The sequence below is a fragment of the Homalodisca vitripennis genome, chromosome 5 (genome assembly GCF_021130785.1).
Source record: "Homalodisca vitripennis isolate AUS2020 chromosome 5, UT_GWSS_2.1, whole genome shotgun sequence".
Taxonomy (NCBI): domain Eukaryota; kingdom Metazoa; phylum Arthropoda; class Insecta; order Hemiptera; family Cicadellidae; genus Homalodisca; species Homalodisca vitripennis.
The window spans coordinates 186,345,996-186,364,147 of record NC_060211.1 but is presented as its reverse complement, the minus strand read 5'-3'; the positions used below and the strand labels follow the sequence as shown (position 1 = coordinate 186,364,147).

Below are 18,152 nucleotides of genomic sequence, written 5' to 3'. Positions count from 1 at the left end.
AGGGCAAGCAATTTATATAAATAAGAAAGAGAAGAAGTTCCAAGACTGAACCCTGAGGAACATACCATTTAACACAAACATTGTTTACCATTAATACTAGCAACTTACAATTGCTAAGGTAGGATTTGAAAAATTCAGAAAAAAATCTTTAAAACCATTGAATTTGGGTTTTTTTAGAATTGACTATCTATACAACAAAAAGCCTCGTTCAGTTCGCAAAACCTTGGATGTTTTTCTTTCAAAATAACCTGCCTTACCGATGTATCCGAGGCTTATATGGTGTACTCTCCTCTTCTAAAGCAAAGTTCAGATGAATCCAGCACACTACTTTTATTTTAAAATTAAATAATTCAGTCAAGTGTACAACCAAGGATTTCAATTAATTTACCTATCACTGGAATGAATGCAGTACAGGTTGACAGCTTTGTGGTTGTTATATAGGACCTGTTTTACAGATGGGGCTGACTCGAGAAATCTTAAGGACATCTGGAAAAACTCTCTTTTAACCCTTTGTGATCGGATACAGTACTTATAGTATGTCCTCTAAGATCGTGTGGACAGTCTGATAAGCCACAACCATCTGTACACTGTCATATTAGTTTCCAGTTGAGTTGTCCTCTGCGGTTGTATGGCCACTAAGACTGGCCAACATAGAATTCCTACAACAGTAGGATGGCTAGGAAATACATTCTGCAATTTTAAATATTTTATTTGTGAAAGGAATAGGATTTTTCCTGACATTTTCTATTGTTCTGTGAAACAAAAAATCAGTACCTAACACAACATTACGAGATCTGCATTCTGATCTCTTCTTCAGGTAAATAACTTCCTACTTCCTTATTACGATCTTACTTACAGTTTGTTGTAAACCTTTCTTGTGAGCGAAGCAATATATTCAGAATATATTCTGTATAATTCATTCAGACGAGTGGAGTGTATTGTATTTTGTACAATTAGTTCACACAATCAGCGAAGTGTATTGTATTCTGTACAATTAGTTCACACAATCAGTGGAGTGTATTGTATTTTGTACAATTAGTTCACACAATCAGTCCATACAATGAGCGCAGTGTATTGTATTCTGTATCATTAGTTCACACAATGAGCGGAGTGTATCGTATTCTGTACAATTAGTTCACACAATTAGTGGAGTGTATTGGATTTTGTACAATTAGTTCACACAATGAGCGGAGTGTATCGTATTCTGTACAATTAGTTCACACAATTAGTGGAGTGTATTGGATTTTGTACAATTAGTTCACACAATTAGTGGAGTGTATCGTATTCTGTACAATTAGTTCACACAATTAGTGGAGTGTATTTTATTCTGTACAATTAGTTCACACAATGAGCGGAGTGTATTCTATTCTGTAAAATTAGTTACAACTTAGACTTTGGCGTGTTCATCACCATGCACTAGAGTTGTTTACTTTTTCGTATGTGTAGCCTTGTTTTTAGAATGTAACATCTGAAGAAAAGGACAGAAACCAGTTCTTAAGAGTTTTTCTTCTGTTGTTAATGCAAATGTTTGTAACCTTTTATCTCTTAAAATTATCCACCACCAATAATAAATTTAGACAAAGAACTCTTACTTTAAGAATTACTTTACTGAAATTTAAATTTGATTGGAAGATATGTTTTAACACTTCGACTGTTATTTAAATATTTACAAGACTTTCTCCATGTGCTACACCATCAGCCATTTTAAGCAGCTGCACTAAATCTAAGTGATAACGTCAGTATGAACAAAGTACACAGCGACACAGCCCTCACTTGAGACAATGACCATAACCTCAAATTCACTACCTACTGGTTGTAAAATATGATGGGGAAAAGTTTACACTGGACGAGGTTCACAATTGTGAAAAGACTAATAATTATTTGGACAACCCAAACATTCCAGGATTAGTAATTATACAACCAACAGATGTCACAAATTTTTCATCGGATCCCTCAAATAAAACACATTGTTAAACCAACAAATAATTTAATAGCATTGTAAACTTAAAACATACAAACAATAACAAAATATACCAAAACGGTAAAATATGACAAACCATGGCTGTTAGCTATATATTTACATTTAAAATAAACCAATCACGACTACAATACAAGCTTAGCAATAACAATCACAGCCTGTGCTATAATACACACAGAGGGGCCTGCCTGCTTACTTACAGGCAAACCTGGAGGAATGTTGACATTTACTTTGGTGGTATATTTGTTCATTATGATATACTGTTAATGAAATAACTTAATTGAAATATGACATGACTGTGTAACAAATATTTAAAATGTGACAAAAAATTACATTCTATGAATTGAGATTTAGATAACAAATTGAATTTATAACTCATAATTTGTTAAAATTCAATGTAAACTATATCTAAAAATTAGTTTATTAACCGAAACAACAGTGACACTTTTATGTAATAACGAGGTACGATTTGGGATAAAAGTAAAATACTCGTTTGGTGCTCAAAGACTTATAAAACTATTGCTAGATTAAGACTTGACTAAGCATATGCATTATGTACAATTCACTCGGAATTAACTTAAATAGATGTACAATGGAGTATTATCCGAACATAGAGACAAATCTTTATTGTACATTATTTCATATATCAAGTCTAATAGTGATTTACAAACAAATCGCAATATGTTTGAAAATGTCAGTTTTCTTCAACAGTCGATCTCCCATCTTCTCGGAGAAACTACTTCGTACCAGCCCGGGAATGAAACGAAGCAAACAATACAGGACACAGTTGGAGTGGAGTGAGTAGGCTGTCTATCTGTCCCTGGTGGCGGAGATGTAGATGCTGACGGCGACTACGAGACAGAACCCGATGCCGACCAGCAATAAGACGAAGCGGTGTTGGAGGGAGCGAGCGATCATTGCCTGCACCAGGCGTGAACTGCGGCCGAGCTCAGCGTCAGTCTCCCGCAGCTGTAACACCCCACAACTACATTGCCTCCACTCCACATTTTCTTATCTTACGCTGCAATGCTTTCAATATGAATTTATTACACTTTTCTTGCAACTATAATATTATAATGTAATATCTAGTTCTTCTATAGAAGAGAGAAAGAGGAAAGGTTTCATACACAGACTAAAAGAAGAAGGATAGTGTCACTATTACAAGGTCATCAGTTAATTTTAAAATCCAGGCAACCAGACAGGTTAAACATACGATTCTATTTTCCTCATATATAATATACAGGGTGTCATAACCTTCTGTGGGTGATAGTATTTATCATTTCAAACATATAAAACATAGGCCATGCAATGTCTTGTTTAGCCGCTAGCGCCATTTTGCATTTTTTTTATACAAACATTATTATCTCTCAAACTAGTTAAGGTACACACTAACTAAATTTGGCACATAGGTTTAAATAGATAAGAGAAAAAATAGTGTTATTTTCTTTAATATTAACAAATGGTGCCTGTTGAAAATTTGAAAAATCAAATAAAAACAAACAAGTATAGCTATAACATATTAACTAACATATTAACATATTAACATTGGTGGTGGTTCGGAAGTCACCTTTAAGCCGTTGGTCCCCAGGTTAAGTGTTAGAGAGGGCTTCTTAGCCCTAACTTCGCCTGGTAAAATAAGACATTCTTTACTTTTTTTTTTTTTTTTAACTATAAACCAACTATTTAAAAATTATGATTACAATTCCAACGGCACTTGTTTCAATAAAATCTGTCAATGCATAAACAAGCAGCAATTATTTTGTCTTTTGATAGGCGCAACAGTTTACATTAGTTAAAACATTTACATTTTCCAACTGTTTAGTAATTTTTATAACAATTCTTTAGAAATCCGTCAAACACATAAGCGAGCACAACTTTAAAGATACACTTGCACAAGCCGGAAGCAACAAACAACTGCTTGCTTATGCGTTGACTGATTTCATTGAAAAAAGTACCATTAGAATTGTTATAAAAATTGCAAAATAGTTGACATTTTGTAAAATGTTTATAACCTATTTAACACAGCTGGTTCTTATCAAAAGACAAAATGTTTGCTGCTTCCGACTTGTTCAAGCGTACTTTTAAAGTGGATGTGCTCCTTTTGTATTGACGGATTTTGATGAAACAAGTATTATTGGAATTATAATAAAAATTTTAAAATAATTGGTATATAGCAAATTTTTTATAACTATACTGGTTCTTTTGGTTATTTGACTTTTGAAATATTTAACATATGCCATTCGGTTAATATTGAAGGAAATAACACAATTTTTTGACTTTCCTCTTATCCATAGTTTGAATACGAACTTTGATTTCTTTACCTTAACTAAAGATAATTGTTTTGTAAAAAATACAAAATGACAGCTAGCAGCTTAACAAGACATTTCTCGACCTATGTTTATGTGACATTTTGTGTTTGAAATGAGTACTATATCACACACAGAAGTTTGTGATACCCTGTGTATACGTGTGGCTGGTCTGGGAGCGTGTTTGTCCGTCCTTTCCACCTTTAGATGGTTTTTTAATTGGTGTTGAGGTTGCATATTTGGTTTTTTTCTTCATCCAAGCCAAAGAAAAATCATCCAAGTCATCATCAGAAGTAGAACTTGGTTCATAGTCATTTCCATTATCGGTGGAAAAATCACCTATGTCCTCAATATCGGAATTACCTTCACTATATTTGGACCTAGGGTATGTCTGCACACCATTTGGTCCACTCTATTTTCCAAATCAGTAGGATCAGGGACAATAATATCACTAGGCAATGGTTCGTCCATCATATAAAACTTCATCCATACCTCTCAAACTAACATTGTCTTCTGACACACTACCTAGTACATTTCTAGTATCACTACTGTTCAAATTAACACTCCTTGTGAAATGCACGATAAATTGTCAACTCAAAATTAAAAATACTGAACCTATGTGAACATAGCCTTACTTACAGTTTCATAAAAACCCAACCAGTTTTTTTAAAACCTAACCTAAACTTCACATTTTTCACTTCAATAATTTTAAGAACACCACACTAACGTTTATTTATAAACATTGAATAATATAAGTTTTAAAATATCCAAATAAATAGCAAACAATACACTAGTACCGGCAATGGCGTAATAACAACTAAGAAATCAACAGGCAACCAAGCGATGTGTTGTCCTTCTCTACTGGCTGAATCACCGCTTAGCATTTGGAGATGTAAACATCCAAATTTAGAATTTTGTAATGAAAAATATAACCTATATATATATATATATATATATATAATGTATGTTTTATTTTAAACAAAGTAAAAATAGACTTCCTTTGAGAGATCATATTACGTCAAAGTTAATGTGTCGAAAATAGCTTAATGCCACTTGGAAACTATAGATAATGCGTTAATAATCCCTTAAAGCCAGTTGTTGGATTAAGTATGGAAAAAGTTCTACTATCTATTTGAATGATAAAACATGTTTAAATTTTAAAATAATACAGACAAAATTACAATTTTTAAAAACTTTGGAATAAAAGAATGATCTTATAATCTGTAATTATTTATGTGGATCTTTTTCATTGTTCCATAGGAACAAACATACCAAATTTCCTAAAGTAAGAAACTGTATAACTGAGTTTTTTATATATGGTACTTGTGTAGTACTCCAATAACATAGTTCACAACTTTTTCTATAATCAACATAATAGGATTTGTTTTATTGTACTGGGGGAAAGTAGATTATGGTTTATAATATTTATTTGAATGATAAAAAGTGTTGAATTTTTTTTGCTAAAAAATTACTAAAAGAAGTAATTTTGTAAAACATGGTACCATGCAGACTGTGTCAACCTATCAAGTAAGGAATTGAAAGATCTCTCAAAAAAAGACTCTACAAACTGGATGTGCAAGAAATGCAGCTCCTCACAGATATGTAGTCCGAAAACGCAACTCCCTGTACAAATGGAAATAAATAGCTCTAACTCTTCAATCCAAGAACTTGAACAAAGTATTATGGAACTTAACCCAGAAAATACTGAAGACAACTTACTTGCAGCTGCTAAAATTGGTTCTGCATTGTTAGATGAGAACAATTTTTTAAAATCACAAAATACCAAACTAAGTAGTAAGCTGACCAACATGGAGGCCAAAATTGAAGAATTAGAAAACTGTGAAGAAAAATATATGTTTGCCATGGAAAAACTTCAAGAAAAAAATGCTGAACTGGAATCACAAGGAATCAGGGATAAAGAAAATCTTCTCAAAGTGCAAAGTATTTTTGAAGACCACGACAGAAAGCAAGCAGAACTTCTCAATAAATATGAATTTAAAATAAATGAACTCGATAAGGAAATTATAAATTTGAAAAGAAAACTCTCAAATAGGCAAAACTTAAGTTATAAAGAGGAAAAGTTGATGAAAAACGCTGAATCCCAAACAGAACATAACACCAACTCAATAAATTCGACCCTTCCTCTCTTTTCCACAGAAATAGGACTTCTAAGGAAAAATCAGAATTTATTTGAAGAAAAACTCAAAATTTTGGAAGCAGAGGTGAAAAATCTGGCAGACAAGGAGGACAAAACATTAGTAAAAAACAGTGGGAAAACAAGGAATTCTACACCTTGCCGTACCCCTCTTAAAAAACCTTTTGGGGGAACAAATAATGCTAAGAAAATCCAAAACAAATTTAGTATTTCCTTACAAGTTCAAAAAATGAAAACCTCAAAACCCAACCCCACAATCTATACAACCATGTATGATACCAGCATATCTACTCAACAGAGCTCGGAAACCAATAAGGAATCCATGCCTTTGATCTCTAATAACACTAATAAGATAGACAAACTCCCCCCAACTTCTGCTAAACTCTGAGACAAAAATGAAAGCATAGAAGAATTTTTTAATAAAAATCTAGCCAGTAAAATCACATCTAACCAAACTCAGCCTGGGAAAACCCGTCAATATCCAACAATAAAACTCTCGACTAATGCAACAACAGGGAGAATCAGACAAACTCCGTCAAAAAAACTGCACAACCAAAGTCAAACTCCAACTGAAGAACTGTCCAATACTACCGAATATGACAATTATGACAGTGACTCCAGCAACATTGCAGGATCACCTTTTTTATCACCAAATAAACTTGTTAATGTCCATCCAAACTCTCATTTTTTAGAAGAGAATCATCAAAAAAAGAAAAGATACAAAACAAAAATATTCTGGAACAAAATATTAGTGTAGCACAGCAGAGAGATCCAGGATCATCACACAAAAATATTTTTAAAAATCCATCAAGTCTCCTCATTCTGCATCAAAACACACAAGAAATTTCAAATAAAATTAATAGACTTCAACATCTAGTTCAAAAAATTAAGCCAAACGTACTGATTCTGACAGAGCATGGTCTTAAACGAGACCAAATAGAAAACACCGTAATCACAGGATACTATCTCAAGGCCCACTTCTGTAGAACAGAACATAGGAAAGGTGGGGTTGCTATCTATGTTGACAAAAACCTTGTGAGGCATACAGAAGAACTTATTGTTGTCCAGTTCTGCAGAGAGATTACGCTTGAGGCTGCTCTGATCAAAATCAGGCTTAAACAATCAGTTATCCACATTCTTGGTACATACAGATCTCCTAACGGAGATTTTGATTTAGCGCTAGAAACAGTGTCTAATATAATCACTAATACAAGAATAGACTACTATCCTCTGGTCATAATGGGGGACATAAACGTTGACATTTTAAATCCTGACAGAAGAAGTACTTTATTAGATGAGACTCTGGCCTCTCATAACAGCAAGAGGGTACAACTTCCAGCGACCAGAATTACCCCAACTACACAATCCTCTATCGACTGGATTTGTTCTAATATTGACACTGAGAAGCTTGACACAAAGGTTATCCATGCTGGCATCTCAGACCATACTGCCCAAAGCTGTGAGGTCAACTTCGCAGTAATACAGGATAATCCACTCAGAATGAGTCGCTGCCTCAGAAGAAAAAATCTTCAAGAGCTCAAATGCATACTTGGGGAAGAGAACTGGTCAAACATTCTGCAAACTGAAGATGCTGACGAAGCTTTTGAAAGATTGAGCTCTACTCTACGACTTGCCATGGATGCAGCATGCCCTCAGAGGAAATTTAAAACACGCCATAAACTAAAACCTAAATATTTTGCTGACCAAGAAGCCAATAGACTAAAGGACAGATACCTGATAGCCCTTAGTAAATATGAAATGACAGGATCTATTGATGACAAGGAAGAGTCAATAAGATGTAAAAAAAACTATGACCTACGACTGAAACTCCTCAGAAAACAAGCGGCATCAGACCACATTGCCCGTGCCGACAATAAATCCAAGGCTATGTGGGAAGTTATAAACACAACATGGTCCAAGAAAGGAAAGTCAGTGAACGAAATAAAGCTAGAAGTTAATGGAAAAATCATTGACAACTCTGTAGAAGTAGCAGACCATCTAAACTCTCACTTTTTACACATAGCTGAAAAAACGTTAGAAAAAAATAATGGAATAATAAGAACTTTTTTACCACCTGTACAGCCAACACTTCAACAGCTCATAAACCTTCGAGAAACAAATGAAAATGAAGTCAGAACAATCATTAACAACCTCAAATCAAAAAACTCATCAGGTTTAGATGAGATTTCTTCAAAAATACTCAAATTTTGCCCTGAAGAACTTGCACTGCCCCTCGTCGACATATTCAATAAGTCTTTCAGAAGTGGTAAATTTCCTTCAGCTCTAAAACTATCAAAAGTGTATCCAAAATATAAAAATGGAAGCTACTTAGATCCCAGTAATTATAGACCTATCTCTCTTGTATCCACTTTCTCAAAACTGTGCGAAAGAATTGTTCTCAGAAGGCTACTGGACCACTGCGAAAAACATAATCTACTGACAAACTGTCAACATGGCTTTACTAAAGGCAGGTCTACCACCACTGCAATAATAAAAATGGTAGAGTCTCTTATAGATAGTATTGAAGAAGGGAATTTAACTACTGGAATTTTCCTAGACTTTAGTAAAGCGTTTGACTGTCTTAGCCATGATCTCATCATCCGGAAACTGGAAAACTTAGGAGTAGCAGGAACAGCTAAAAATTGGTTCCAAAGTTACCTTGGAGGACGAAAACAACTGGTTGAGCTAAGCAAAACAGAAAATGGAATATCCAATTATGTAAGATCTAGTCTCCTACCTGTAAACCGAGGTGTCCCCCAAGGATCTGTTCTTGGACCAGTACTCTTCATCCTTTTCACTAACGACTTACCTCAATACATTGGTGATGCATGCTTAACCTTGATGTATGCTGACGACACAACCTTGATGTTTAGTGAAACCTCAACTGAAAATATGGCAATCACATCCTACCTATCCCTCAACATGACCTATCAGTACTGTCATAACAATGAATTAGCAGTAAACACTACCAAAACTGCCCAAATAGCTTTTGGAAGGAGATCTGAATGTGTGCCATGTATACCAGATGTTGCAATGAATGACGAAGTCAAGTTTTTGGGCATAACTCTGGATAAAAACTTATCCTGGGCCTCTCATGTAGACAAACTCTGTGGGAAGTTAAGTTCCAGCCTCTATGCAATTAAAAACATCAAAGCTTCTACTGATGAAATAACTACAAGAGCTGCTTATTTCGCTTTGTTTGAGGCTCACATAAGATATGGTTTAGTAGCATGGGGAGGAACATCAGCTGGTCAGATTCAAAGGGTTCTCAAAAAACAAAAAACCGCAGTCAGAACACTTGCAGGACTGCAACCACCAAACAGCTGTAGAGAAGCCTTTAGAACCCATAAGATCCTCACTATCGTATCACTATACATTCAAGAAACTGTGATGCATGCAGTAAGAGAGGGCCTACCAAAGCGGGGTGAAGTTCATCAGTACAACCTCAGAGACACTACTTTGTATGACCTTCCAGCCCACCGACTGTCACAGTTCGAAAAGAAGCCTACATACATCGGGAGGAAGCTTCACAACCACCTGCCATCAGAGCTGAGAGACAAAGGAGAGAATGAACTCAAACCAGCACTACACAAATGGCTTGCTGACCGCCCCTTCTACTCCATAGAAGAATTTTTTCAAAGAGTATTTGACATTTAAATTTTACAATGTAACCTTTTATATCATTACAAAACTTTATATTTTGTAAAAAAAAAAAAAAAAAACACTTGTAGTGTTTACTATGACGCTAATACTGTTCTCAATGAGCATGTTAATAAAGAATTTTTGTCTATTGTCTATTGTCTATTGTCTATTGTGTTAATGCACATTTTTCAATGTTTTGTGTTTTGTTTTTCATATGAATATATTTGTATGCAACTGTTTTATTGTTTGCTATGTAAGTAGGAACGAGTTAAACTTATAAAGTTGCAAGCAAATAAATAACTGTAATACTGAATATGACGTTTCTTACATATTAGTGCAAAATATTGAACATCTGCACTCGCATAAAAGTTTTCTCTCATATTTGGAAAATAGCTTTTACCAGCTGTAACAAATCAAATCAAGATCAATAATACATGTTTATTTGATTTATTATCTATAAAATTAAACTAAGTACAATGCCATATGTCAAAATATAGTAACAGAATAATAAATATTCGAAAAGCCAATCTAGTCAGCCCTCTGCACTTTTCAAGAAAAACCCATGGGCCGATTTCATCGGCTCTTGGCATTCAAAGGGTTAATATAGACCCCTTTAAAAAAATTAAATTTTTATAGCAGATTTCGTTAAACCTGAATGTAGGATACAACGGAATGTACTGATAAATGTGACTGTACTGTGACGTACTGAAAGTAACGTTATACAAGTGTAATCCAAAAAGTATCCCTGTATACCTGTAATAGCAGTTGCAATTGTAACAACCATAACTAAAAAAATACAATATAAATAAAGAGATTCTGTTCTCTTAGAATTGAATATATAATTACAAATGGATTGAAAAGGTCAATATTTTATTTTTATACAGAAAAACAAAGCAGTAAAATAATGGGAAATAAATCAAACCCAGGATATTTGGATTTGGTTTTTAGTGTGTGTGTAAGCCACCAACCATCTACTACAGACTTAATAATGACTAACCCTGCTTCGAGATTTCTGTATGGTCTCTCGCTGCTGGCTAAGATCCCGCAGAACCTGGGAGCCGATCTCCTCCGTCTCCAGCAGGATCTGATATCCGGAGGTAAGATGGTTGCCGGTACGTTCCAACCGCTCCGAGTTGTCCAATAGTCGTTGTTTCTGCTCCTCATTGAGGCTCAGGCCAGGCGAGAAGTGCTCCGATGACTCGTGGTAACCTACACGGTAACAAGAACAGCACTGTAAATATTGTATTAATGATCAATATTGTCCAATAATTGTTGCCAGTCGTTTCCGGGTTAACATCCACTGATAGCGTAAAAAAAGTTGCTTTGAAACTATCGTCCTCATTGTGACACTGACCTCCAAGGTGCATCTTCAGTTGCAAAAACATTTGGTAGTCACTTATCATTAGATTGGGGCTTAATGCAGAGAATGTTCAAATGGTTCCCATCCAAATGTTATGATAATATCCAGACATAACATAGCTATGGTTGGAAGGGTTGATTTATTGGTTATGATTCATTTTTCTACCTCCAAAAGTATGGACTCATATGGGCTGTCTAACTAAATAATTAAAAGGACTATCCACTTAACAGTGAATTCCTTTCTTTAATTAACAACGAATGTTTAAATCTGGTTATTTTCCTGACCCACTGAAAGTTGCAAAAATAATTCCAATCTTCAAACAAGGTGAAAAACACATATTGCAAAATTACTGCCCAATTTCTATCCCAATGTCTTAAAAAATGTTTGAATCTTTAATTTGCAACAATTGAGTTATTATTTTGAACATCATGATATTTTAGTCAGTTTGAATTTCGCAAACAAATACTGCAATTCTTAAAATTATAAATAATACATTAGATGCTTTTGAAAAGAAAGATACAGTTTTGCTTTCCTTGTGTGACCTAAGTAAAGCACTTGATTGTGTAAAATATGGTTTTTTGACAATAATTTAATCTTATCTGAATAACAGAAGACAGTTTGTTTCAATCAACAATAACAATTCAGAATTAAGTTGTGTTATGATGGATGCTCCGCAGGGCTCAATTCTAGGACCATTCTTCTTCATTATGGCAGCCAATGATCTTCCATCCAATATTACGGCTGATTCAGTTGTTTGCTATGTTGATGACAACACTTCTTTCTGTGCACCAAGATATTGCATCTTCATAAGTAATTTCAATATTAGCTCTTAGTTAATTGGGTCTTAGCCAATAACCTGCTTTGTAACTATGAAAAAACTCAAATCAATTTTAACAGGTTTATTAAAGAAATAAAGAAAATAGATCAGTAAAATCTCCTAAGCTCACTTTGATTCAAAATTGAATTGGGACACCCATATTTATTTTTTTTTTTTGCAAGAAAATTTCTAGGGTGAGCTATCTTATCTGTAAATTAAAAAATATTTGTTCAAGTGAATACCTTAGAATAGCATATTTTGAGCTTTTTGAGTCACATTTCAGCTATAGCTTGCTTTTGTTGGGACATTCCTCTTTAGTTAATCACATTTTACTGGTAAAAAATTCCAGATTTATTGGTCAGATTCCAAACACTGTACTAAGAGGAAGGTGAACTGGAGCTAAACTCAACATCTACAATAATATGTAGAACTCCATTTTGGTATATGTGGATGACGGGCATTGCCCTGCATCAAAGCATCCCATTTTTTACATTTTAATTCAATGAATTCTAATAAACTGACTAAAAACCCACAACTAATTAGAATATTTCTAACATTCTAGAATTCAAGATTAGGACTTTTATGGAACATTTTGTTTGTGTGATATAGACAATGTTCCTGTAGTGGTTTTTTATGGAATTCATATTTTATATTATCTTCTAAATACCTCCATACTTTTGTTAGTTATAATATATTAATATTCAATTCAATTTCAAATTCTTTATTCATTTGTATGTACATATGCATACATTGAAGAGCATCAAATTTTTATATACTACACTAAAAATAATTACAATTGAAATTAATATTTACAACATTTACAGCCTATTCATAAAATATGATTTAAAATTAGAGAGAGGTGGATAGTTTCTCAATAGAGTAAAGTGCCTTGTTTATTAAATAATCTTTGAGGGTTATTTTGGAACTTTTGGCCATTTTCAATTTTTATGTTTTGTGGTATATATTTTAAACATTTATTTCCCATATATGAAGGTTTAAAAAAAAAAAAAAAACTTAAGCTTATGAGCTGGGATCACCTTGTATTTTGCTCTAGTATTGTAAGGTTGACTAAATGTCTTAAAATTTAAGATAGATTTTTGGTTTTTCGTTGTAATGTTGGATTCAAAAATGTATTGGCTATAAACAGTAAATATTTTCAAATATTTAGTGTTCTTTAGCTGAATCATCATGTTTCATCCTTAGCATTATCCGTATTGTCTTTTTTTGTGTTTTAAAATATAATCTATATTTATTTGTTTGGTTGAACCATACGCTGCAATGCAAAAGGAAACATGACAATGAACATAAGCAAAATATAATAAATAATAAGGGAAATAATAAAAATTAATATTTCAAATTTACATTCTTTTTCCTCCATTACTACGTAAAAATATAAAAAGTTATATATGAACTTACTGGAACATCTTTTTAAGAAAAAATATCTATTCTATTCTCGAGAATAGATGATACTCACTCTCTTGACTGGTGACTGACCGAGCACGTTTGAACTCCTGCTGCAGACGACCTAATTCCACCCGGTAACTCTCCAGTCTTGTGCGTAACCTCGGCTGCTCCGTCGCTTTCATCTCTCGCACTTCTAGCTCCATCTGTTCCAGCTGCCAATCGTGTCACAACAATCGTTATATGTCATAGACAGATCACATTCATAACTGTCTGTATTAAAATTAAGACCAAAAAAATTAATGTACTTCAAGACTCAATCGTTATTTTATTTTCATTTCAGATGAGTTGAATGAATCAATATTGAGAGTACTTCAATCTTTAAATTTTTCTTTTTGTGTTTGTGTTCCACTTTTTTTTCAATGGTCGCTTCATAAGATATAATACGAGGTGTGGCTATAAAATAATCGGATTAGTATTGGCAGTCACAGAAAGAACACAATAAGGCTGAATATCGCACGGCCGGTCACATGACTCCCCCTCCCACTCCTTCTCATGTTTAGTCTGGCTCCCGTTCTTATCCCGCCCATAGCACCAGTTATAAGAAGTTAACCTTATGTCTCTGCGTTGGAAAATGTTGAGTATCCAGATAGAACATTAAGTGAACATCAAATTCTTTCAAACCTGGAAAATCTGCAAGTGAAACTTTTGTAATTTTACAAGTGTATGGTGATGACTGTTTATCACAAACACAATTGGTATAAACGATTTAAAGATAGCCTCCAAAACACGAGTAGCGACACACACATTGACAGACCCGTCAAAAACTGGTGCTAAACTTGAAAATATTAGTAACCTTGTTCAACTACATTTTTTTTCTCTCTCTCTCTTGGGGCGGCCTACTGCCATGCACTTAAGCCTCAAGGGCTTTTTGCGAACCCCGGAAACACACCATGAGGCCTACCAGTCTATGATTTCAACAGTTCCACAAACCGCCGAAAGCAACCTATCAGGTCCTCCTGGGGAAATTCACCACCCTTGTCCAAACTACCAAAGATAGCATACCGCTCTCTTGCTATTGAAGGGCAATCAAAGAGCAGGTGCTCGGCAGTTTCATCCTGCTCATCACACCTTCTACAGAGCGGATCCTCCTGAAGGATGCCGACTCTATGAAGATGCTTCCTCAGGTGACCATGTCCCGTGATAAGACCAATAACCAGAGAAGACATTGATCAACTACATTACCGATAATTAGTCAGAATTACTACATTACCGTCCTGACTACCCTACGTGAGTGTGTACATAGAAAACGGAAAAAATTGTGGAGAAACAATTCATGGATCCTCCACCAGGACAATGCTCCAGCTCACAATTTCTGTCACTGTTCAATTCACTTCTATGGATATTTCCGACAAGAAAGTTGTCAATACCTGATTTAGTTTTCAAAGTAACTCTGGCTGGGCAGCCAACTAAATATAACATAGTGTGACTAACTAATAAATTTTTTAACAGTAAGTAATTTTTGCTATCCTTAAGATCATTAAAATTAATACCACCAGCTAATATGATCTTCTGACATATTTTTACTGAGGTTATCTATTAACAAGCTTAGTCTGTCTAAGAAAATTACCTAATTTGAAGCAGGACATCTATAAAAACGGCAGCTATATTGCTTCTAAATTGTTATTATTATACCTAGTTTCAGAAAATTCAAATTGTTTTCTTTTAAAGTTTTATTATGTAAAGCATCTAGAATTTTAATTTGTCTAGTCTTTATCTAAACTCACTAGCTCATTGCATTCCTCCAGATGTCTGTCCAGCTCGGTTATCAAAGTCCTCCTCTCACCTGAAATATGTAGAAAATATTTGAGATTATAAGTTCTCATAAATGTTTTATTGCAAAATTATATGATGTAGTTAAATATAAAAATCACATAGGCCTAATAAATTTTGTTCTTAGGTATTATCTGGAGGCCACTCTTTTTAAACAGCTTTCCTTCTGAGCACCTAAAAGAACTACATTATTAGAAAGAACAGACTCTACATTATTAGAAAGAACACACTTTTTTATTAGACTTTGTGCAAAATAAAATTAATAGATGTCATTATGACGATCGGGTCTTGTTTCCTGCCACGAAAGGAAGCAATGTTGGTAAGGCCTCTCTATATCTAACTACTATTTGTTATTAGGCTGCATATGTAAGTTACGTTACAAATATGAAAAGATAAAGTTGACATTTACGAGCACTCACATGATCTGAACTTGAATTTAGGTACCATTTAGAGAGGATGTTTTTCTTGTTTTTCCAGAAGTGTAAGGTGACCAAAGGCCGCAGATATACCAGGGGCATTTCCAATTAGTACTGTCCCGACCTTAGATCATGTGCCAGATCATTCTTCGTGATCTGGTGTCGGAAAAGTTGGATAATCTGGGATATGATCTGAGGTCGGGAAAGTACCGATCAGAAATTCCCCTGGCCATCAGTGCGGACTTCAGTGGCACCATCAGCACCACTCCGCACTTCTGGTGAAAAAAGAAAAACATCCCTCGAGATCCCGAGCGCTCGTAAGGGTCATATTTAACTTTGGCACTACTAGTCATACATTTATGATATCCTAATATAAACCTTCTTATATCGCATAATAACATTACATAGTGTAATATTTCCATTCCTAGCCTCATTGCTTGCACGAAATGGTTCAGCTAATACTGGTTACTCGGTAACCAGTAAATGTTATGACAACATAACAGGCTGTTACTGAAATAACAGTATTCCGGTAATAGATTACCACTGAATTACCTGTTACCCATCTGTAATAGCAGCAAGTATAATGGTTATGTACTTGTTTTATTTCTTGACACGATTATCCTTCAAAATAGAAGAGAAGTAAGTAAATGTTATACTGTTTTGTTTTTATATTTTATAAATAGGCTACACATAGCGTAGATTGTTTTATATTCACAATAACATTACTTTTTATACTGGAATTTGAAATAAGTATAGTGTAATTTGGTTTAATTATTCTATGGAGGATTCTTTACTCATGAATATTGATAATTCAAGTGTTGGATGCTTAGCCCCTATTATATTGTAGCCACTATGACTTGTCTGTTATTTAATTATATGGTATTTATTTACAATACCGTGACCATGAAAAATGGACTTTTTTTCATGGGTTGGGCATTTATAGCCAAGTGTTATTATCACAGGTGCATATAAACTGGGGGGAAAGTATATCATTGTATTATATTGATGCCTTTCGGGCATTATTGCATTAAAGATGGAAAATAACCGACAAAATTTTGTCGAACAACACTTGAAGGGTTAAGGATCAGGGGCATCACGTGATCTGGGATTCGACTTTTGCAAGCTCGAGTTAATTTTTTTTCTAAAAGAGCAAGCAGTGCGCAGCACTGCGCAGCGGGCAGGCATCGTTGACAGGATTAACGTCATCATTTCAGTAAAATTGCCAGAGGTACTGTCAAAAACAGAGTTTTCAGAGGATTTCAAAAAATCGTAACTCCTTTGATTTTCGTTGCCGACGAATTTTTTCTTCACTATTGTTTTCAGGAAAAATTGTAGTTTTCAGGAAAAAAAAATGAACATACCTTTCCATGGTCACGATTTTGTAAATTGATACCAATTATATTTTTTCTATCCTACTTGTTTTTTTTATGGTTATTGTTCCTTCATTATTTATGAGATTGTCATTGTGTGTAATTAATTTATTCCTCTTAATTTCAAACAAACGATTTATTAGGTTAAATTTAGTATTTATGTGAATACCGATTGATATTTCTGTTATTCAATATATGAAGAGTATGGATACCAAGTGATGAATACTAGGTTTGTTTATCATACTCTGCCGGTAGGTTATGTTAGGGCTACTTCATAAAGCCACCTTTAACTTAAATTAAATACAAATTGCAATGGAAACATGTACCGTAGGCTACTCACTTCCAGAAACAGATGGTAATTTTCCGATTCTTGATGTAATATCAGCCGTTAATACTCCATATTGTTGCTCGTACATTTCAATTAACATCGCCATTGTCTTCACCTTTAAACTTCTCAATATTCTATCTAATGTTCTGAATCTAAACCTAGCCTATTCTCACTCCTAAATCCACGAGATAACTTACAGATCCACTAAGTGCACACAAATATGACATTTACAACTTATACAACAACCACTAACCACAAGGCTCAAATCAGTAACTCTCCTCTCCTTGCGGTGAGAGAGTGAGAGACATCAGGAGCAAAAGTGTATTTTTTTTCTTTATTTGCATTCAGCTAATACAGCAGTTCCCAACCCTATTTGGTTGTGGGAACCACTTATAACGTATAACAGTATCTTGAGGGCCTCCTGAAATATTATACTACTTCTAAAAAATCAAAATATCTTTATTTAAACTTAAAAATACACACACTGTAAACAAAATCTAAATAATGAAAAATAAAACACACACACACACAATAAACAAACTTAAG

General features: G+C 34.2%; 1 protein-coding gene across 1 annotated transcript; it reads right to left on the bottom strand.

Annotated features, from left to right (window-relative positions):
• Nucleotides 1-1,970: 1,970 nt before the first annotated feature.
• Nucleotides 1,971-17,827, bottom strand: LOC124363331 (vesicle transport through interaction with t-SNAREs homolog 1A-like). The gene is made up of 5 exons (XM_046818578.1): nt 17,619-17,827; nt 15,447-15,505; nt 13,733-13,874; nt 11,079-11,290; nt 1,971-2,947 (listed from the first exon to the last, which is right to left on the bottom strand). The coding sequence occupies exons 1-5, from the start codon at nt 17,710-17,712 to the stop codon at nt 2,789-2,791; spliced, it is 666 nt and encodes a 221-aa protein (XP_046674534.1). The 5' UTR covers nt 17,713-17,827; the 3' UTR covers nt 1,971-2,788.
• Nucleotides 17,828-18,152: the final 325 nt, after the last annotated feature.